The 22,767-nt window shown below is 44.9% G+C and overlaps 1 protein-coding gene across 4 annotated transcripts in view; it reads right to left on the minus strand.

Annotated features, from left to right (window-relative positions):
- Positions 1-22,767, minus strand: part of USP32 (ubiquitin specific peptidase 32) — a 141,510-nt gene that overhangs the window by 88,811 nt on the left and 29,932 nt on the right. For all 4 annotated transcript variants that reach the window (XM_061604692.1, XM_061604691.1, XM_061604689.1 and 1 more), the window contains one exon: positions 7,661-7,788. In XM_061604692.1, the coding sequence (XP_061460676.1) occupies positions 7,661-7,788 (128 nt within the window). The remainder of the gene's footprint in view (positions 1-7,660; positions 7,789-22,767) is intronic.

Below are 22,767 nucleotides of genomic sequence, written 5' to 3' on the forward strand. Positions count from 1 at the left end.
ACCATTCAAGTACTTGAAGAGTGCTATCCTTTCTCTTCTCCAGGTTAAACATGCCCAGTTCTTTCAGTGTCTCCTCATAGGGCTTTGTTTCCAGTCCCCTGATCACTTAGTCCCCTTAAATCAATATGCTTTTCTTGGAGATAAACTCACCAAGTAAGCAAAGCAGAGGAAGAGGTAGGCTTCATAAGCACACACAGTGAAGGGTTAAACTGCTGCTTGGAAAAAAATATATTATGACCAACCAAAATGTCACATAAGGGTGATCAAGCTTTCGAGTCCACCAAAACTCTTCTGGCTGGTCTGGAAATGCAGTGATAAAATGCATGTGTTGGTCAAAAATGCAATGTTGTATAGCAGGGATGGTGAATCTGTGGCCCTCCAGATGTTGTTGAACTCCCAACAGCCCCAGACAGCCAATGGTCAGGGATGATGGGAGTTGGAGCCCAGCAACATCTGAAGGTCCACAAGTTCCACACCCCTGTGAGAAACTCTAAGGACATCATCCCCACTACAGTGAGCCCCATCCTAGCTGGCCATCACCAAATGTACATTTCTAAATCATGAGGCCTAGGAACTTGATTTGCCTTTCAGGAATCCAAATTCTGTGCTGGTTATCACATTCAATGTGGAACTGAGAATTACCTACAGCCCTGCCCTGTGTTAGTGTCCTGTATCCCTCTATGGACACCCAGTATTTATTCTTCAAATCCTTATTCTTGTGCGTACATACAGCAGCATCTGCAAGAGATGCAGGCAGAATCTTATCAATAATTGCTTCTCAAGCGACAAAAAAAAATCATTAGCCCATTTCACTTGAGATAAATAGGTTGTGCCTAGTTCTGACTTCACTTAATGGGAAATGCCTAGATACCTAATCATTCATACCAGAAAAATCAATAGCTGTATATATCACAGATGGCCTCCAGGTTGAAATGGTTTTTTAAATTATATAAAACAAGCTTCTGACATTTTCTGAGCCTTTTACTAGATGCCGCCTGTCCATTCGAGTTTTTCTGCCACAGCCAAGAGTGCTAATGACTTAAATTTCAAGTTCTGCTCTTGGCCTTGACTAATTTTTGAAGTTTGCCCCAAACATTGGGAGGTGGGGGACACAGAAGCATTTCACAATTAGAAAAAAGACACTACATATGGTTCAGTTTAGGAAACTGCTTCATGTGGCATGGATAATAATGTGGTTCTAATAAGTTCCTGGTCAGCAGCCGGTCATACTAGAGAACCACTTTATCAAGAGGAAGGAGGGTAACAGCACACATTAGTATGGAACACAAGAACGTTAAAAGAGCCTTGCAGCTGGATCAGGCCAAAGGCCCATCTAGTCTGGCATCCTGTTCACACCATGGCATACCAGATGCCTCTTCTGGAAGCCCGCAAACAGGACATGAGCGTAACAGCATTCTCCCCACTGACCATTCCCAGGAATTGGCATCCAGAGACATAATGCCTCTAACAGTGGAGGCAGACCATAGCTGTCAGAGTTTGTAGCCACTGATCACTGTGCAAACTCAGGGGTGCCCACCAGGTGCACAAGTGCTGGGTTGCTATTTAGCTTCCCGTCTCAATAAAACTATCTAGAGAAAAATAAGCGAGAAGCACCTGTAAAGGACCACAATGAGCAGAGAGGACTGCTGACCCAGAAAAAGGCATGAAAGGTGTAGAATAGAGGAAGCTGCCTTATATTGAGCCAAACAATTCATTCATCTCGTTCAAGATTGTCTACACTGACTGGCAGCAGAGTTTCAGGCAAGGGTCTCTCCCAGCCCTACCTGGAGATGCCGAGGATTGAACTTGGGACCTTCTGCGTACAAAGTAGATGGTCTACTACTGAGCCACAGCCCTTCCCCAAAATATTAGTCAATAACTGAGATGGGAACATAGGAAGCTACCTTATATCAAGTCAGACCATGGAGCCTTCTAGCTCAATCCTCTCTACGCTGATTGGCAGCAGCTCTCCAGGGTTCCAGACAGGAGTCTTTTCCCCACCCTTCCTGGAGATGCCGGAGACTGAATCTGGGACCTTCTGCACTACCACTGAGCTACAGCCCTTCCCTAGAGTCCTTCTCTGGTGCCCTCACCAAGTCTTACCCAAAAAAGGGGGAAATGAGGCAGAATGGACAGGCCAGGGGAGTGAAGACATCCCCACATGTAGGCTGCTCAGTCAATCAAGAGTTCCCTCTACTGCTCTACAGAGCTATAGTGAAGCACTGGCTGAATGCTGAACTCCTTTTGTTAACTATTAGAACATGTCTCACACTAATAAGAGACTGGATCATTATTTGTTTCTGTAACTTTGATTTTTTTAAAGCGTGTATGTTGTAACAAAATTTAAATAATTAAAATTTTAAAACCCCAATCTTCAGAGGAACTAAAATGGTCCATTTGTGGGAGATTTGGGAATGCTCTCATTTTTAAACCCTTGGTTCTGCTCCCAGAAAAGCCAAATTCTGCAATCTGTATAAATTATGCACAGCAATGAGTATTTGAATGATCACTTATTTTACATTACTCTGCAATTTGTTTTTGCTAATTTACACAATTCATTTTTTTAATTTCACAAGTCACAGGGAGGGGCATGGAGCCATTCAAGCCCCACCCGCAATGTCTGGAAATTTTATACCAACACCTTCTCTAGGTTGAGATGTTGGTTGTTAAGCTTTCAAGCATATCTTCCCAGCCGTAAGGGCTAGAAACACATGGGATAGCTTAAAATACATATATAATTATTTTTTCAAGAAGCTGAACTGTGCAGCCAACACTGAAGGCTGCATTCTTGCAGCACGGTACACACAGTCCTGAGAACAAATCAGCCCCTTCTACCTGGTAGTGATTTTACCAGGACACATTCTGTGCATCACAGACAGAGGCAATTGGGAATGAAGGGGAGTTACCTGACAAGGTTTAAATATTTATGAATCAATGTCCTATAACTTGGAAACAAGACTATTTGCCGTTTTCACTGCTGCTTCCTGCGTTTTTAAGAAACATACTGCACTAGCTTTGCTGGGGCAATGATTATTATGTCAAAAGTATCATTTATTTTCTTCCACAGGTCCAAAATGTTTTGTAACAAAGGGTGTACTCAGAATAAATATAGAGGCCGGGTTCACATGTGATAAGCCAGCGTTGGCTTATCATAGCTGGCTCAAGATTTATTGGGAAGAAGCAGGCTGCTCCGCCTCCCTGGGAAATTGAAACTGGGAGGTTGCAAGTTCCAGGCGGTGGCCCAGGAGACAGCATTCTCTGTGGCAGCCCCTAAGTTGTGGAATTCCCTCCGCAGGGGTGTGTCTGGCACCTCCATTATGCAACTTTCGGAGATACGTCTCTTCACCTGGTTTTTGACACTTTAAGTTAGAAATCAAATATTAGACAGACACCATCTCTGTTATCTTTTCAGCGCCTACTGAAGACCTTCCTCTTTCAACAAGCCTCTACCTTATCCCAGTCTGCGTCTGTGTTGGAATTGTTGTTTAAGAAGTTTTAAAGCTTTTTTTAAATATGTTTTGTTTTAATATATTTTAAAGATGTTTTGAAGATATTTTAGAGTGTTTTTAGTGTCCTGGGTTGGACAATAGATTATTTATTTATTAGCTCATGCAAAGGGAGTAACGACGAGTCTCCATGTGGAGGCAAAATGCTCATTCATCTCTCAGGTTATTAAGCTGTGATATGAGTGTCCAACCTTTCCCAGTGTGCAGCAAGAGCCTAACACCTTAATGGTTCTACAGATCAGGGGTAGCTAATGTGGTTCCTTGCAAATCTTGCTGGACTTCAGTTCCCTGATCATTGGCCAAGCTGGCAGGGACGATGGGAACTGGAGCCCAATAACATTCGCAGGGCACTACATTGGCGACATGTGCCTATAGATGTAGTTCTGACTCCCAGTTGCAGTTGGTAAAAGCCTGTTTGTGGTAGGCAGAAGCGGTGGAAATATGAAGGCATTAACGTTAAAACAGGCAGGACCAGAGGCTCCCTTTTTATAACCATGCCCTCTATCCAAAACAGTACAACAGAAGTAAGATAAATGTTATGGGTTTTTCCTGGATTCACATCTTTTCTCAACAGATACAGTGATGACAAAGGATTCATCTGCTGAACTGCTGCCTGTCTAGCTGTTAAAAGGCACAGGAGTGCCACTTCTAGGTGAACTCTCTCACTGCCATGCTTCTGAAAGCACTGTATTGGCTCCCCTCAAGAAAACAAACTACATCTAGTTCAAAGTGGAGGGGTGGACAGCATGGATATACAGAAGCAGGGAATGCTGTTCAAGCTGCTGAGCAACAGCAGCGTAGATCTGTATTGCACTCTGATGCTCTTCATTACAAGTACCTGCTGCTTTCATTCCCTTCCTCTGCTCTCCTGGGCTAATCTTATTTTTCACCATTAATTTCCTCTTATTCCTCTCCTCACTGACCTTATTCAACTCTTTGCCAAGTCTTCATTTCTCCTTAATGGCCTCCATCACTGTCTCAAGTTTTTGTGCTAGCTTTCTGTGACAAAACAGCCCCTGCCTGTCAATTATTTCTGATCCATTTCACCTCCGTGTTGTCTTGTCTCCTGCTTCAATTGTATTTTCTTAGAAACTTAGGAAGCTGCTTTAGACTGAGTCACAGCACTGGTCCACCTAGCCAGGTACTGTCTACTGTCGGGTGGGGAATTTGTGGGCCCCCCCGATGTTGTGGGACTACAATTCCCAACATTCCTGACCGTGCTGGCTGGGGCTGATGGGAAATGGAGCCCAACAACATCAGGAGGGCACCATGTTGGCTGCCGCTAACCTAAATACAACCAGCCCTTGCCTTGGTGGCTGCACAATTCAGGAATGCTTATCCACCTTTATTGACACTGAAGAACCTCCTTGGCAGTCTATCCAATGCAAAAAGGTTCCCTGAAGGCTCAGAGCTTGACAACGAATAACTGATCCCCATGGCAAAAACACACCCACAAAAAGCTAGTCTGCTGCTTGCATGAGGCCACATTCTTGACTGTATAGAAGACCACTTTCAAAGAATAGGCTGATTACATGCCCACCCCAATCCCACAGTCAAGATAAGCAAGCCAAGCTTTCAGCCTTGGCTTTTTTAAGGTCACCCAAAGAATCCGGGGTGAAAACAGAATCCTACAGGCTGGGTAGGAGAAATCCACATCCCTTTGAAAGATAAAGTCCTACAAAGAACTGCAGCTGCTAGCTGAGACACATACATAACTCACTTGCGATTTGAGCACACAGCAATAAATTCAAATGAACGATCCAAATTTGGTCAAATCACAAGGATAAAGTAAAGCAGCTGGCCAATATGGAAGGAAAAGTACTTGTACGAAAAACACATACTGAGATCCATTTGTCCCCTGACAAGCACAAGTATATAGCTTTGACAAATACCACAGCCAGGAGCAGGTCCTCAAAGCTCTGACATTAAAGTGCTGCATCATGTTGATGCCCCCAAACTCTCTTTACTGTGAGATGCTCGACCAAGCCACAATTATTGATCCCCATGACGCAATCAGAGATTTTGGGGCGGACCTTTGCTTGCCGCCGGAAAACAAAAACTAAGATGTCAGATGTTATTAAATGCTCATTTTTAAAAAGCAGAGATGTTCATAAGAACATCAGTCATCATAAGAGCATATTAACATCAGAAGAGCCCTGCAGCTGGATCATGCTAACAGCCCATCTAGTCCAGCATCTTGTTCTCAGTGGCCAACCAGGTGCCTGTGGGAAGCCCGCAAGCAGGACCTGAACACAACAGCAACTGTCCCCTCCTGCAGTTTTCCAGCAACAGGCCTTCAGAAGCAAGCTGCCTCCGAGAGCGGAGGTTGCACATAGACATCATGGGTAACAGCCACTGTCCCTGACCACTGGCCACGCTGAATGGGGCAGGCAAGAGAAACATCCAGAGAGCACCAGCTTGGGAAAGACGGTACTACACAAAGGGGAAATTCTCTATCCTTCGCTATGCAGAGCATTGTGAATGCACCACTTCTGATGGGGGAAAGCTAACAGCATAGTTTTTCCTCCAGACTCCATGATTGTAACCATTTCTTTCTAGAATCTGCAGCCAGCGAAGCAAACTGCCACTGTCACCACCTCTCATCTGATTCCCTGACTAGGATCAGCCCCCACACCCCTCCCTTTTCATAGCAGGTTATTTATGAACCAAATATACCTTTCCAAGAAGTGTGGGAGGTGAGCTCTAGAGACTGTTTCTCATTCCCTCTTATTTCTGACGTTCAGGCTCTGAGTGCCACTGCTTATGCAGCCAAAATGGCTCCACCCACGCACAAGAGGGAAGCTGTCAGCACGCTGGGGGGGGTGGCAGGAAAACGAAAGAACAGCCGAGTTAGGACTGAGCATGCTCAATGGCCATGGAATGGGGGGAAACAACAGAGAACTAGAGGAAAGAGGACTAGAGTAGAGGGTGGCTGAAGTCGTGACCAGCAGAACTTCATCCTGAAACATTTTGCTGCCGTTCCCATCTATTATTGCTATTATTAGATTTATTAGTTGCCTAGTACTACTCTTCCTCATTCTTCTTATCTCCTTTAGATGTATATTTGTGGTCTCAGAATGTACCGTAGAACAATGTTTGTGTCGAGAGAGCTTTATTTCAGCAGAAGGGGAATATCAACAACAAGAAATGACAGGGAGCAGGCAGGAATTATTATGGTTGCATCCAACTAAGTTCTACTCAGAGCAGACCCTGGCAAATTAGTCATGCCCATTAACTCCAGTGAGTCTACTCTCAGTAGGGACTAGCATTGGCTACAATCCTACAGCCCTCTTTCACTTCCTTGAGTCATACAAACTTCAGAGGTAGCTCTGTGAGACCCTTTGGGAGGACAAACATGGAAAAATGATGAGACTGCAGACGGCAGCCCTAGACCCTTGAGGCAGCATGGGGTATAAAGGTTAAAAATGCCTATTATAAAATGGTTGAGAAGATATATACTAAAAGGACCCAATGGTGGAGTGCAGCACATCTCTACATGCTAAGCACAAAAATACGTGGGATTCCCGACAGTGAGTGTCTGATCACTCACTGTGAGGATGGAGGGCAGGTTTTGCATTCACAACATTTCTCTCTGGCACAGAGGGACTTCAATGTCACTGATATTTTGCCAAGATCACAGCACTATACCGTTCTCCACAGCAGTGAATGACAGCCACTCACTTCTAGAGGACAAGTAAGGACTCCATTGTGGCGGAACTTTAAACCTACTCCCTGGTGACCCCAGCCATTGAGAATCCAATCTTCTCTCCTGTCTGCGTAGCCTCAGCCCTTCATCCCGAGCCTTGTTTCTTGGTCACAAAGCGCGACAGAACTAGCATGTACATACAGATCAGCTTTCCCCAGCCTGGGGCTCTCCAGATGTTTTAGACTAGAATTCCCATCAGCCACATCCAGCACAGCCATGTCTGACGGGAGTTGTAGTCCAAAACATTTGGGAGAGGCAAAACTGATAGTTGAAAAACCACAGGGTTTTCACTAAAAAGCAACTTATCATGTTAAAGCACGCACGCTTTGGTGTGACTAATCAGCAGTAACACAATAACCAATATTTTGGTTGATAAAAAGCTATACAGGGCTGTAAGTATTGAGCAACCACTTACGACCCCTGATGTCTTGGGGAAAACAGTCATTACCTCAGCAATCTTTGCAGGAACTCCATCCCCGAGCACTTCCCTAATGAAACACTGCTGGCTCATGTAATATGAGAGTCCGCAGGTCCTCTTGAAGGCATCTTTCAGCCGCTTCAGTTCTACATCCGTAACTGCATTGGGTGGGGGGGGAAAGAGGGAGCGGAAGAGAATCAAGAAACATGCTCAGAAAACAGTTAACTGATTTTCAAATTTTGTTTGCTAAGCCTATTGGAAGAAGAATATGATCCTTACAGAAACCATACAGACTTGGCATCAGCACACAACATCCTCTGGCAGCTCCTGCAACCCCATAGTCCCCAAGGCCCACTGACCTGACCTGATCCCTCTAGCAGCAATAGCAGCTGCAGCTCCCCTGGCTGCTACCATTTGGTTTTTCCCCAACAACCTCCCAGATAACGCGCCTATGGGGTGGTGGTGGTAGGAAAAAGAAAATTGCAGCTATCACAATAGAGAGGGGCTGCCAGTGGGGGGCTGCTCTCTCTTTGTGGCAACCATGGTTTTCTTTTTCCTGCAACTCTCCAGAACAAGCAACACTATGGGATGCTTCAAGGATGACACTCACGGGAGTTCTGCTGATCCTTAGAATAAAATAAAAATAAAATAACAGGGGAAAACCTTCCCCTCTACCATGCTACAAGGTTAGCCCCACCCATTAAACAGCAAAGTCTCACTCCGATCAGAATTCTCCTGCTACTGCCTCACCCGCCCCTCTCATTCCTAAGGGTTTCCTCCAAACGGAAAGACCCAGCACTGAAAACGCACACAAAAACGCCTGAAATATCCCTCTGGTTTACAGTTGCAAACTGTGCTCATGCGAGGACTGACTGATGACTTCCTCCTGGAGCCAAAGTCCCTGCTCCAAGATGCCAACAATTACTGCACGTTCCCACTTATTTATTTATAAATGTATTTGCATATTTGCTAATTCATCATCCCAGTCACCATGGAGAAAGGATCTCTCCTCCAGGTCTTTCCCCTCAAGATCCATTCCTTTGGACTTTTCCTGTGCCCATCCTTCTTCTCACCCACATTTGTTTATTTATGTATTGCTTATTGTAAATTGTATTGTTTTTATTGATGTATTTTATATCTGTGTTTTGTTGTAAGCCGCCTTGAGGGCCTTTTGGCCAAAAGGCGGGGTAGAAATAAACAACAACAACACTATTTGTATATAGGCTCTGGTCTGAAGGCACGTGAGGCCAGCTCCCTGCTAAAGCTAAGCAGGGTCCGGTCTGGTCAGTGCCTGGATGGGAGACCACCTGGGAACCATATGTAAGCCGCCTTGGGTTTCTATCATGGAAAGAAAGGCAGGGTATAAATGTAATAAATAATAATGATGATAATATTTTGTTAGAAACATCAAAGCGGTTTGCAAAGAGGTTTTTTTAAAGCACTGTATGATAAAAACTTTAAAAATACAATAAAAACAAAACTATTGCAAAAAAATCTTCTTTATTGACTTAATTGAAGATATGGAGACTGTTTTACATTGCGATTGCAAGTCAGAGCCCCAAAATGAGGGTGTGTGCATGTGCTGGAGGGGTAGATACATCAGGATTACCATGGTTACAAAGATCAAGGATGAAAAGATGGCAGCAGAACATGGCCAACAAAGTGATTTAGTAAAAGACACACACACACACACCCCAAACTCATCAGGTGGACTGCAAGGGAAAATAACTAAAATAAAATAAATAAATAGAGGGAAAATGAAACACAGCAAATGTTCAGAAGGACACATCACAGCTGATATGTTTGCTACCCACAGCAGTAGCCCCACTTCTTTACTCCATGTATCTGAGGTGTTCTGCATGCAGAACAAGAGATCTACCAATCACCCCACCCCAATGATCTACACCCATAAGCCCCACCAGTGGCTTATGAAATAGCGAGGGGAGAGAATCCACAACATGACATCATCATGGCATGCATTTTGTATTACAAGGAGTGGGGGGAGAAGAGACCGAGTCACGGGGCTTTCATCAGCAGCCATAATGACTAATTCTGGTGTAAGCCATACTAAAATCAACAGGACTCAACATCCCATCAGTCTCCCTGGGACATAACCATGATTTCAAGATTGCACACCCATTCTGTCCATCAAATGATCAGGTGCCCTTTTGAATACATGCTATGGGAGGTAATAGTAAAAGCATGAGGGCATGGATGGCTGCCAATATACTACTGGGCCAGGTTGAAGGTTCTTGCTGCCCTGGGCTCCTTCTGGGAGGAAGGGTGGGACAGAAATTAAAAAATATATAATAAAATAATTTCCAAGGCGCTTAACAACTTGGATACCTCCAAGACTGCCTGATCTCTTATATCCCTGCCCGATCACTGAGTTTTCCTGGGGGGAGTCACTCAGATCCATCAATATTGTGAACCCAATTTTATGGAACTCCCTTTCAGTTGAGGTCAGAAAGGCCCTCACCCTGCTGAATGTCTGGTCGCTACTGAAGACTTTTTTTTTAAACTCCAGCAGGCACTTTAACTGAATCCTGATTTTATTGTTTTAACTTATTTTTATTTTCATTGTATTCTTCTACACTGCTCAGAAATGATTAATTAGGTGGTATATAAATTGTCAAAATAAATCGACCTAAACTTGTGGCCCTCTAGACGTTGCTAGACTCCAATTCCCCCCAGCCCCAGCCAGTGTGACCTATAGCCAAGGATGATGGGAGTTGTAGTCCAACATGACTTGGTGGGCCACAGCCTCTCCACCTCTGCATTAGGGCCTAGGATCTGCTGTCTAGCATCAGAAATATTTATGAGAATTGTCTGCACACTGCACCCATTAAAAGAACTAAAAAACTAGACAGATTAGCTGGAGGCCCTTTCAGCTTGCGGTACCATTTCCCACACTGACCTTCAGTGATGAAGTAGCTACCCAGCCCTGAGCTGTGTGGTGTTGCATGAGAATGTTTTCCCTTCCCAGAGTGAGGCTCTTACAACAAATTAAAAATTGAAGCTTCATAAATACAGTTAGTGGGGGTAGATTCGGAGGTATTTATCAGGCTCTTCAAACGCTTTGTCAAGAGGAATGGGCTCTCTTTTTTCCCCTTGCTGTCCCCTGGGGGGTAAGAAAATGACAGCGCAGGCTGCGAAGTTCATGTATTCTGCTCGGCTCCCACGAGGCTGCCTGCAACCACAATGGAAAGACTGCAAGTCCTGGGGACAAATTCTAATCTGTACACCCAGCTCCCCCCCATCTGTTGCCAGCAAGAACTATGAAGATCAAGCCTCCTGACTGAACTGGGGCTGTTTCCAGAAGGCCGGTTGCAACGCTAGCATCTGAATGTCAGCTCCAATAAAAAAAAAATACTGTGAACTGTACACAAAAGAAGCAAGTGGTGTGTGTTGTTTCCCTTTGCAGTCAAGGCTGGAATAGCTCCAAGAACTTAGACGTTTGATGCCAGCAGGTCTGAATTTGAAATGTTTTCTCAGTCCCAATGCAAAAGCAAGCAGCTAAACTTTTGGTGCTAGCATGCAGGAGTCCCCCCCCCCAATTCCAATGTCAACTTCAGGATCTTTCCGTTATTTAAGGGTGCACGCCCACTAAGTGGTAGGACTGTAGGTTCATTGGTAGACAACATGCCCTGCACGGTATCTCCAGGTAGGGCTGGGAATACCCCGTGTCTGAAGCCGTGGAGAGTTGCTGTCAGCCAGTGAAGACAATTCTGATCTAGCTGGACCAATGGCAGCTTCTTATGCTTCTAAAGGGAGGACCACAGCTCAGTGGTGGGGCACCTGCCTTACATGCAGAAGGCCCCAGGTTCAATCCCTGGCATTTTCAGTCAAAGGGATCAAGTAGCAGCAGATGGAGAGGGCACCCTTCTCTGGCAGAGACCGTGAAAAGCTGCTGTCACTTCAGAGCAAACTATACTGGGGTTGATGCCCATAAATATGACCTGAAATGAAGCAGCTTCCTATGTTCCAAGGATCATGTGTTTGGATTCCACAATTTGAAGGGGCTGCTCTGTTGGGCAGGCAACAATATGACAGCATACGGAGATCTACAGTGGCTTCTTGCTTGTCTCCAAGCGCAGTTAAAATGCAGGAGCACAGAACACAGTATTGTGAATTCAGCTGAGACCCTCATTTCATTTTAAAGCAAATTTCTAGCTCTTATGGCTACAAAGAGATGCTGGAAAATGCAGTCAGTAGCCATTCAAGTAGATGCCCAGCAACTGGGAACGAGTCTTCTGTGCTCTGCCCAGCTCCTCATTCCTCCCTATGATTCGTGAAGCAGAATTAATTATTCAAATAGGTTTTTTTTAAAAAAAATGCAGGATGGGGATTTTGCTTTTCTTGCTGCGCAAAATTTTCGTCTAAGTGTGGACACAGCCTCGCCATTAATCCACCAGTTGCTTCTCCTGGAGGAACATGTATCCCACTACAAGAAGTGATGTAAACGACTCTTGACAATAAAATCATTTTTTCCTACATGCCGCAAGCCTCTGCTCTATTCATCAATCCAAATGGACACTCCTACTCAAAATTTACCTGCCTGAATAATTAATATAGCTCATGCTGCTCTAGACATTACAGCTTGGCATCCCAGCTACAAAACAACAACAGTTTTTCATTTTGAACGCTTTACAAATTAGCCAAGTAGAAGAAAAGCTGGGAGGGGAGCAGGGGGAAGAGGGAAAATCACCAAAGAAATGCAGCAAATTCTGCAGGGCATGCTCAGTATCCTCCAGTGCGTACATCATTATGTCCTCGTGCACCAACTTGTTGTGCAATCAAGAATTAATTCAAACAGCACAGCAATTTGGAAAAAAATAACTCAAGGCCTGCTGCTGAAGACTTGGCTCATTATATAGAACCAACAAGCAATTTATCACTTCCTCTGCAGGTTCTAAGCATGCAAACCATTCCTCCAGGCCTATTCCTGTTCTGCTGACTCTTCCACAAGGCCCACTCAACCCCTTGCACATTCCTTTTTCTCGGCCACTGCTTCTACGTCACTCTGTTTGCATGCACAAGACCCCAGAATGTCTTCAGGTAGGGCAAGAAAAGACCCCTGTCTCAGACACTTCCAGACAGCATGGACAAGAGTGAGCTAGCTGGACCAGTGAAAATAAGAACATAAAAAGTGCCTGTCTGCTGGATCAAGCCGGTGGCTCATGTAGGTCATCTTCCTGTTCCCACAGTGGCCAACCAGATACCCCAATGGAAAGCTCACAGGCAGGACCTGTGCAAGAGTACTCTCCACACTTGTGATTTCTGGCAACTGGCATTCAGAAGCATACTGTCTTCTGGAATTTGTATAGCGGAGGCAGCAAAGAGCCATCAGGGTTTAGTAGCCATTGATAGCCTGGTCCTCCATGAATTTGTCTAATCCTCTCTTAAAGCCATCCACGTTGGTGGCCATCCCTGCCTTTTGTAGGAACAAATACCACAGTCCAACAACGTGTTGTGTAAATTAATCCTTCCTTTTGTCTGTCCTGAATTTTCCAATATACAGCTTCACTTGATGTCTCCAAGTTCTAGAGGGAGGAAAAGCGTCTCTATCCACTTTTTCCATACCATGCATAATTTTGTAAACCTCTATCATGTCACCTCTTACTCACCTTTTCTCTAAACTAAAAAGTCCCAAATGCTGTAACCTTTCCTCATAGGGGAATGGTCTGACTCTGCATAACACCACTTCCTATGATGAGAAGGTAAGAAAGCCTCCTGCCTGCCCCATCCTTCTGTAACACTAGGGCAGCAAAACCAAGGACTTTTCAGGGTTTGCCAGCACAAAATCCCTTTGCATTTAACACTGGGTGTTGAACAATGCATCCCCTACCAAGAAGAAACTTATTTGGTGGATTGGGAGGTGGGTGTCGGGAGAGATAGAAACCACTAACCAAACATATAGGTCTGCCAAAACAGCCACGCCTTATTGGATAAATAGTGGTTATTGGTCACCAACTATTCAGTAACATCCCTCAAGGTGAAAAGTCTCCTTTTATCCACCACTGAAGCTCTTGATCAACAGACCTCATTAACCGGGGTTTGATGTGCTGCCTGAACTGCACCATGATCTGGAACTTTGGGCTGAATGGATCATATGGCAAGCCTGGAGCTGCTCTCTAATTTATTAAAAACTCAGTGACCTTTCTCAGTAGATGACTTTCAAGCCTGCCGTCTTTGGTTGCATGAAGTTACTTCCCAATCACAACAGAAGCACGCGATGCCTACAAGCTGCTACGGAAAGGAGCAGACAAGCTATATATATATATATAAAACATAAAAATTGAGTTCACATGTCTTAGGCACTGTGTGCTGGGCTAATAAGCAACCTGGATAGCTGCTTGCCATCAGGACCCCAGCAGGAGATGCTATCAAGACAGAACAGGGCATACAGGTGCTCACACAAGACTACCACCATGTAACAAGTAGAAGTATTAAAATCCCTCCACTTCTCTTCCCAGCTGCCTCTGCGGCTACACACAGATGTTAACCACAATATGTCTAACAGTGTCTCAGGACTCCCTGTTCCATGGCAAGGGCTCTCCCATTTCCCCCTCCAGAAAATGTGGCTACGGTCTTTAAAGCCAGCGTAACTTTCACGCTCTAGCACAGCACGCTGAGCGATGCTACCTCTCAAAGAGTTGTGGAGATAGCTAATAGCATGGAGGTGTGTCATCTGCCAAGTGGATGCTGGGAAAACTTTTGAAAGAACCCCATCGTCCCAATCCCCTATTGCCAGTGAAGATCGCATACATGTAACCAGAATAATCACCCAATCTTCCCCATTTTACCCTGATTCCATGGCCTAAGCATTCCTCTCTTGTTCCCTTGGGTCTGTTTTCCAGACAGTCATAGGGATCGGTCCATGTGGAAACGGACACAGTAGGGCCCCGCTTTGCGGCACTCCACTTTGCAGCATTCCACTGATACAGAGGTTGTCAATTGCAGAAAGGCCTCGCTCCTACGGCGCTTGTTCCACTTTTATGGCATTTTTCGGGCATCATTTTAGACAATGTTAGTCAACGCATTCCGCTTTACAGCGGATTTTACGGCGGCGGTCTGGAAAGGAACCTGCCGTATGAGCAGGGCCCTACTGTACTTCAACTCTTCCCCAAACTGCCACGCTTGCCTAACATTGTTACTGGCAACTGGCATCCATTCTGCCCCTCATCACTGTGAGATGCAAATGTGATCTGTACATTCTTATTACACAGCCTGGGACAAACGGTGCTCTGACGCTGCCTCAGGTAAGCAGGTGAGGGCTGAGTCAGCTCCTGATGGGAAAGCACTTGAGACTGAGTTTCCAAATGATGAAAGGATGACTGGAGTAAAACAAGTATTTCAAAAGGCAGTTGTGGTGTAGCGACCGAAATAATGGACTCTTCAGCTTAGCCCACCAGAGAAGGGCCACACGTCATTGGTAGAGCAATGCTTTGCATGGAGAAGGCCCCAGTTCAATCCCCGACATCTCCAGGTAGGGCTGGGTGAAAAATCCTGGAGAGCCACTGCCCATCAGTGCTGATAATACTGAGCTAGGTGGACCAGTGATCTGACTTCATATATGGCACCTTCCTGTGTTGTTCCTCTCTCACAGAATTGGTGAGGATAAAGTGGGAAGGCCAACGTGCCGCCCCAAGCTCCTACGTAATGAATGGCAGGGATATATCTTTTTTAAATTTAAAACAATGGGGCCTTGTATGCGCAGAAAGGTCCTGTGGATCCTGGATTGGAGCCCAAAAGGTATGGTTCAACAACTTTTCTTGTCTCCTTACTCTTCTGAACTAAGCTTCCTAAATATTCCAGTCATGACCCCTTTCAAAGCGGAAAGCAAGCTTAGGTGTGCTGCTTTTGACAATGCCAGGTCCTAACAGTCTTCTGCTTGGCGGATACCAACTGTGGGCATTCATCTCACTTTTGCTAAAAACAATCCACAGGCAAGTAAAAGCTTTCATGCCACGGCAACTGCTTATTGCAAAACATTTATGCTGTGCAAATTAATCCAGTAAATGAGGTTGTTGTAGCAACCATTTCCCCTCTCCCAAGCCATTTTCAATTTTTTAAAGAGAAGGGCCACAGACTCGGCCACAAAGCACAATCTGAGCCTGGAAAGGCCACCAAAGACTCCAGCTGAACTATTCTGCTTGGGTGCCTTTGCTCTAGATTCCTATTTACCCACAATTGCACCAGGGAGCCACCTAAGACCCTGGAGAGCAATTGCCAACAGAGTAGACAACCCTAAGCTACTGCAGTTGGACCTATGGCTGACGTGATATGGCTTCATATGACGCTCTAAATTTCTAATGCATGAAGGTTTAGGGATTGGATGCCATACCTCCAAATTCCAGAAGGAGAGCTGCATTAGACCATTGCAACAAAAAGAACAAAGAGTCTTGTGGCATCTTGAAGACTTACAGATTTATTAGGGCACAAAGTAAATATGAGGAGGTGCCAGCACATGTCTTAAATAATAATAATAATAATAAACTTTAATTTATAGGCCGCCTATCTGGCCAATGGCCACTCTAGGCGGCTTACAGTAAAATATGATAAAATACAATAAATAAGATATAGTCAATACATTACATACAAGTTCAGTATAATTTTATTTATTTATTTATTTATTTCAATTTATATACCGCCCTTAGCAGAATAGCTCTCAGGGCGGTGAACAAACAAGATAAAATACAATATATCATAATAAAAATCATAAAAACATATACAAACAAACAACAAAAAACACTACAAAAACACAATACGACAAAAATTAAAAATACGGATTAAAAGATTAAAATGGTTAAGAAAATTAAAATGCCTGGTAGCATAAAAAGGTCTTTACCTGGTGCCGAAAAGATAGAAGTGTAGGCGCCAGGCGTACCTCTTCGGGGAGGCTGTTCCACAACTCAGGGGCCACCACAGAAAAGGCCCTAGATCTAGTAACCACCCTCCGGGCTTCCCGATGGGTTGGTACCCGGAGGAGGGCCTTAGATTCTGAACGAAGTGAACGGGTAGGTTTGTATCGAGAGAGGCGTTCCACAAGGTATTGAGGTCCCACGCCGTGTAATAAATTATCAGCATTTCAATACAAGGCTAATTTACCCTAGAAGTCTCAGAGGTTGTAAAGGCCTGGTTAAAGAGCCAAGTCTTCAGGCCCCGGCGAAATATTTCTAGGGAAGGGGCATGTCGAAGATCTATTGGGAGGGAGTTCCAGATCGAGGGGGCCGCCACAGAGAAAGCTCTCTCCCGAGTCTTCACCAACCTAGCCACTTTAGTTGGCGGGACTGAGAGCAGGTCCTGTGTGGCAGATCTCGTAGGGCAGCACAATTTATGATGGTGGAGGCGCTCCGTCAGATATACTGGGCCCAAACCGTATAGGGCTTTAAAGGTTAATACCAACACCTTGAATTGAGCCCGGAAAATAACTGGAAGCCAGTGGAGATTGTAAAGCATTGGAGTAATATGATCGTATCGGCGGCTATTCATGAGTAAACGAGCCGCCATATTTTGTACCAGCTGTAGTTTCCGGACTGTTTTCAAGGGTAGCCCCACGTAGAGCGCATTGCAGTAGTCTAAACGAGAGGTGACCAGAGCGTGCACTACAAGTGGGAGCTGGTGAACAGGAAGATAGGGTTGCAGCCTTCGAACGAGGCGCAGTTGACCCCAAGCTGCTCGGCACTCCGATGAAACTTGGACCTCCATAGACAGCTCGGAATCAAGAATCACCCCAAGACTGCGGACCTGATTTTTCAGGGGCAATTGTACCCCATTAAATATCAGGTCGATGTCTCCCAATCTTCCCTTGTCTCCCACGAGCAGTACTTCAGTTTTATCAGGATTCAGCTTTAGCCTGTTTCTTCCTATCCATCCACTCACAGATTCCAGGCACTTGGACATGGTTTCCACAGCCGACTCTGGTGAGGACTTAAATGAGAGGTAGAGCCGAGTGTCATCCGCATATTGGTGACACTGCAGCCCAAACCTCCTGATGATAAATGCAGGAGGGGTCCGATCCCTGGCATCTCCAGTTTCAGAAAGGGATCAGGCAGCAGGTTATGAGAAAGACAATTCTCTGCCTGACACACTGGAAAACTTCTGCCAGCCAGAGTAGGTATTACTAGGCTAGATGAAGAAATAGTTTGACCTGGTACAATTAAGGCCAATGTTGTTGTTATAATTGGTCACTTTCCTCACAAATGTGACCCAAAGTGACTTAAAATAATAATGTTCCTATCTGGGCTGTTTAAAACTTTAGTATACTGAAGTAAAAGAGCTTAACTTTATAGATTCAGTGGGTGCTTCCCACTCACCCACACTTTAATCTTTTAGATACCATAATATTGTCCTGAGCCAACCAGGTGGAGGTGGAGAATTCTTAAAAAAACAAATTCTTGCCTTTACAGGGGAAATTGAGTCATTTCTGTAGCCTCTCTATTTCAGAAGCCAGCCTCTGATTTATATTCACAGGCTGAAGATATATAAAGCTGCTTGATTTGCATCCAACCCCTTCTGGCATAAATTTCTTCAGACAGTATTTTAATAGATTCGCTGCTTTGTTTACATACTCAGAAACGATATTGATTTAGTTCGGCACTACAAAGTGCATTTTCGCACATTTTCATATGATGATTTAAAGCCCGTTTTATGACTTCCCATTCTCTCCGTAATCTCAAGGCTGCAGAAAGAAAGAAGAGAAAGCAAACTAGCTGGCAAAGGATCCAACCTACACACACACATACGTGAAACTAGCTGGCTCACGGCAGCTGACCGTCTGGTGCCTAGGACAAAATACCACAAGGCCTGATGGGTAGGGGTGACTCCATGGGCTCAGAATTATCATCCCCTGTATTTCTGATGTTCAAGCCGAATTCCAAAAACATCACCGCCCACCTGCCCCCCACCAAGAGGGACGTATTGATAGGTTTGGAGAAGCCTGAAGTTTGCAAGCATGAAAAAATATTTCAGGGGAAAAACTAAGGCAGGACTCCCAAAAGAGCCCAACGAGGGATGAGCCTGCTCATCAGTGGCCACAGAAGAGGACTGACCATTTTGGGGTGGGGGGTGGGGGGGGGAAGATGACACTGAAAAACAGGCAGGAGGGGGGATGGAATGTACTGCAGGCAACAGTGATGCCCCTCTCATACTTTTGGATTCCGCTTGGGGCACACACTTGGCAAGGAGGCCAGGCACCACAGTGCTGGAGGAGGTCGCCCAAATCCTGTGGTGACTGGTGCCCGCTGGAACTGACAGAGGGGAAGACACAGAGAACTGCAGCAGGCAGAGCCACAGCCGATGGCAGGCAGAGCCAGCTAGTTCTACTTTTGTCCTCCTCCTCCGCTGCTGCCGAGTTCTACAAGGGCAACACTGAGACAGTGCAATTTCCATTTGGCTATTTTACATGCTTTCAAATGTAAACAGAAGAGGCAGTGAGCCTTCAACGTAATGGGTTGGGATCAATTCTGTGGTTGTCTTATTTAAGACAAAAAGTAAAAGTCAAACAGGGGGGAGGGTCTTAGGGTGACCCAGCACAGCTGGCCAAGCTCCTTTAGCTCCAATCATTGCAGAGAAAAGGGCCTGTTAGTAGATACAACTCTGTGCAGCAAGTTGACCTGAACAGAATTCCCTCCTTTGTATGTGGTCACCTTGGAAGCGGAAGGGGATAAACAAAATATAATAAAACTATTTAAAAGTTGATCTTGGGTGTTGCACACAAGGTAGGGCCTGAATCTGGAATAACAGGCAGTGGCTGCTTTAGTGATTAAAGCAGCAGTAGTGAGTGCGAAGCCCTCCATATGTTGCCAAACTGTAACTCCCATCATCCCTGACCACCTGGCCTTGCTGGCTGGAGTTAGATTTCCATTAGATTTCCATCTCCTACTGAGATGCCATTTCACCCTCCAGGATTCCACCGAACAACACAAGATCCAGAACTGGTCTCTGATGTGCATGCTCCTTCCATGCAGAACAAAGAAGTTTTGATCCCATTTGTATGCTTCTTACCTGCTATGTGCTGCAAGGAAAGAAGAGGAAGGGTGTGGTGGGAGATGGGGGTGTCACTGAGACCCACTCCCTCTCTCACCTGGGGTAAAACCCGGGTGAAGTGAAGTATCTTGGTCCTCTTCCTAGGGAATTGTAGCTTTGTAATGGGAATAGGGGACTTCTAACAACTCTCAGCACTCTTACACAGTTTCCAAGATTCTTTGGGAGAAGCAACTATCGCTTAAAGTGGTATGATACTGCTTTAAACGTATAATGCAGATGTGGCCAAACATGAGAAAAGGAAAATGAGACTAAAGGGGGGGGGGAACACGCACAGGACAAAGCACTCTGGGGAAATCCCAACACAATCATCCTCATTCAGGGAAGCCTGGATTGCCCAACTACAAGAGGAAAGATGAAACCAAACCAAACATTCAGGTGCACGGAAGTCTGGAAAATAAAACAAGGCTGTATTACTTCAGCCCTGTTTGCCAAAGTTAAACAAGGACTGGCAAGCACTGAAAGATTCGTCTGCTATTTTTAAAAAGTGTGCATATTAACTGAAACAAGGCAAATAGTAAAAAAAAAGGCATCTACTAGACAGCTTTCAGACTTGTCATCCCGCTATGCATGTCAGAGTGAAGTTCAGTTACTTGACATGCCATAGCTGTATGTTCACTTCCACACATCACATCACATGCGCACAACATGTTCGAGAACTAACCACTTTTTAATCTTCAGCGCTTTGATACTACCAACTGTTTGGCAATAAAGAGCACCATTTCTGATATTAAATAAGTTTAAAACCACCTTAACAATAAACATTACTTTTCCTGACCCTTCCAGAAAGCCCCAGACGTGTTTTTGAAAGGCATGGTCTCTATCCAGCCCATTCCATTCATAGTGGCCTGTGAGCATGCTGCAATTCTAAGCAAGCACAGAATTCGGTATTAAATGCAGGATTTAACATCCAAAGAATGCCGTCACTCTCTAAAGTAAGTTTTTAGACCTGAAGGATGCAAATAGTTTTTATGGTTTTTAATTTATTGTTAACCACGTAAAAGCAGGTGTTCCCAAACTGTGGTATGCAAGCTGCATTCAGGTGGTCCGCGGAGCGTCTGTGGATCTGTGGCTGAAAATGGAGATGGCATCTCTACCAAATAAATATTCATATTGATTTTAACTGTATTTTTCTTGCTTCTTTTATTGATTATCTTGTATTCTATTGTATTACAATTTGAATTCTACGGAATACAAATTGTAGCACAATGTGAAAGAAACAAAAAGAAACAAAAATACAATTAAAAATCATCCAGCATCCAGCACAGTGCATTACTATCCGTATAACAGGCAGAAACACCATGAAGTGCTCTGCCAAGGCCATTCACAATCTTCAAGTGGTTTGTGGCGAAAGATGTTTGAGAACCACCGACCTAGAGGGCATTGGTAACCGGATGGTATGCAAACAATGTCAAATTTAAACAATACCTTGGAAGTGCAAGGCCATGTCTGCTGAAGACTGAGAAATTAGAGAGGAGGCTGAATGAGATGTCCAGGAATCAGGGGGAGTCCTGCATAGCTCCTGGATTGAACCTGCCACACACACACCACTCTCCGCAGAGAATCAGCAACTGACTGAAGAACACAAACAGGTAGCCACACGCAACTATGCTTCATTTACACGTGCACTTGCTTTGCATGCAAAAGGTCTTAGGTTGAATCTCCTTAAACTCTCGCTGAAAGGATCAAGTGGCAGGTGAAGAGAAAATACTCTTCTGGACCTGAGACCCTAGAGAACTGCTGCCAGTCAGAATAGATGAACTAAATGGACAAACCGTCTGACCTGATCATCAGAAGAGCCTGGCTGCTGGATCAGGTGAAGGGCCCATCTAACCCAGCACCTCTTCTGGGAAACCCGCAAGCAGAATCTGATCACAACAGCCCTCTTTCCACCTGTGAATCCCAGCAGCAGGAGCAGATTCTAGCCACCATGGCTAGTAGTCATTGAGAGCCTTGTCCTCCATGAAGTAAGGAAATTTCCGATATTCCCATAATAGAAGTCACAGAATTCAGCATTCCTGGGGGCAGAATTTGGGTTATCCTGGCAAGATGAGTACCTAGGTAGAAGGAAATGAGCAAATCAGGAGCTCCCATGTCTATCTGAATGCAGGATCTCCTGGCTTACTCATTAACCTCAGCTGGGGGATAGAGAAGCAGTAAGCAACTGAGCCGGCTGCCAATCTCTCTCTGGGCAGAGTCACAACAGCCAAGGTAAGGCAAGCTACAGACCATTCCGACAGGGACAAGATCTGGGCCACCACCCTCTCTGTTCCCGTTATTGAGGGAAATGGGCATCTAGAAACAGATCAGCAAGTTGGCAGCCAGCAGACTGTCACCAAGGAAGCGGCAGCCAAAATATTATTTTCTTTTAATGCTAGCTGCAGTAAATTACATACACATTTTCACTCACGCATGGGTCCTAATGCAAGCTCTGTTGGTTTACTCAACAGACACAGTTTGATGTGGCTGCTTGAGAAGGGGTAAAAAGGAACTTATTCTTCACAGGGAGCACTTTCAACTATTACATAATTTAGGACCCCACATCCATGCCCACAAGGCCCACACAAACTGGAGCCTCCACTTGCATCACTCCTTCTAATACTGAACTCCGCTGATGTGTGCCGACAGAAACGGAGCCAAAACAGGATGGCTAGAAACCATTACGGTCAGGAGAATAAGCATCCAAGATAAACCTAAGAGGACAAAAAGAGCCCCAGACACAGCAAACTAGCATGCTCGATAGCTATGGAATGATGTGTTGGTTGCCAAAGAAAAATAGAAAACCAGCGGAGGAGAGCAGTGGAATGCACTGCTTCAAGCGAATGGTTGGCTGGAACCCTGAATAAGAGCGCTCCTGTTAGAAGGGGTTTACACTGTAACATTTTGTTGTAGGTGCCACTTTTACAGGAGAAAGGTTAGATAGGGCGTAGAGCTGAATAAGTATGAGATGGACAAGAATCCTATACTACCACCACTGTGTATAATACAGCACTATCCATACGTAGGAGGAGCAACCTTTATTAATATAACCCTTTTCCTGCCCCAATTCAGACAAGTTATGCTCATTTTTTCTATCCCAACCTTCTCCC

Source organism: Rhineura floridana, chromosome 21 (assembly GCF_030035675.1).
Source record: "Rhineura floridana isolate rRhiFlo1 chromosome 21, rRhiFlo1.hap2, whole genome shotgun sequence".
Taxonomy (NCBI): Eukaryota; Metazoa; Chordata; class Lepidosauria; order Squamata; family Rhineuridae; genus Rhineura; species Rhineura floridana.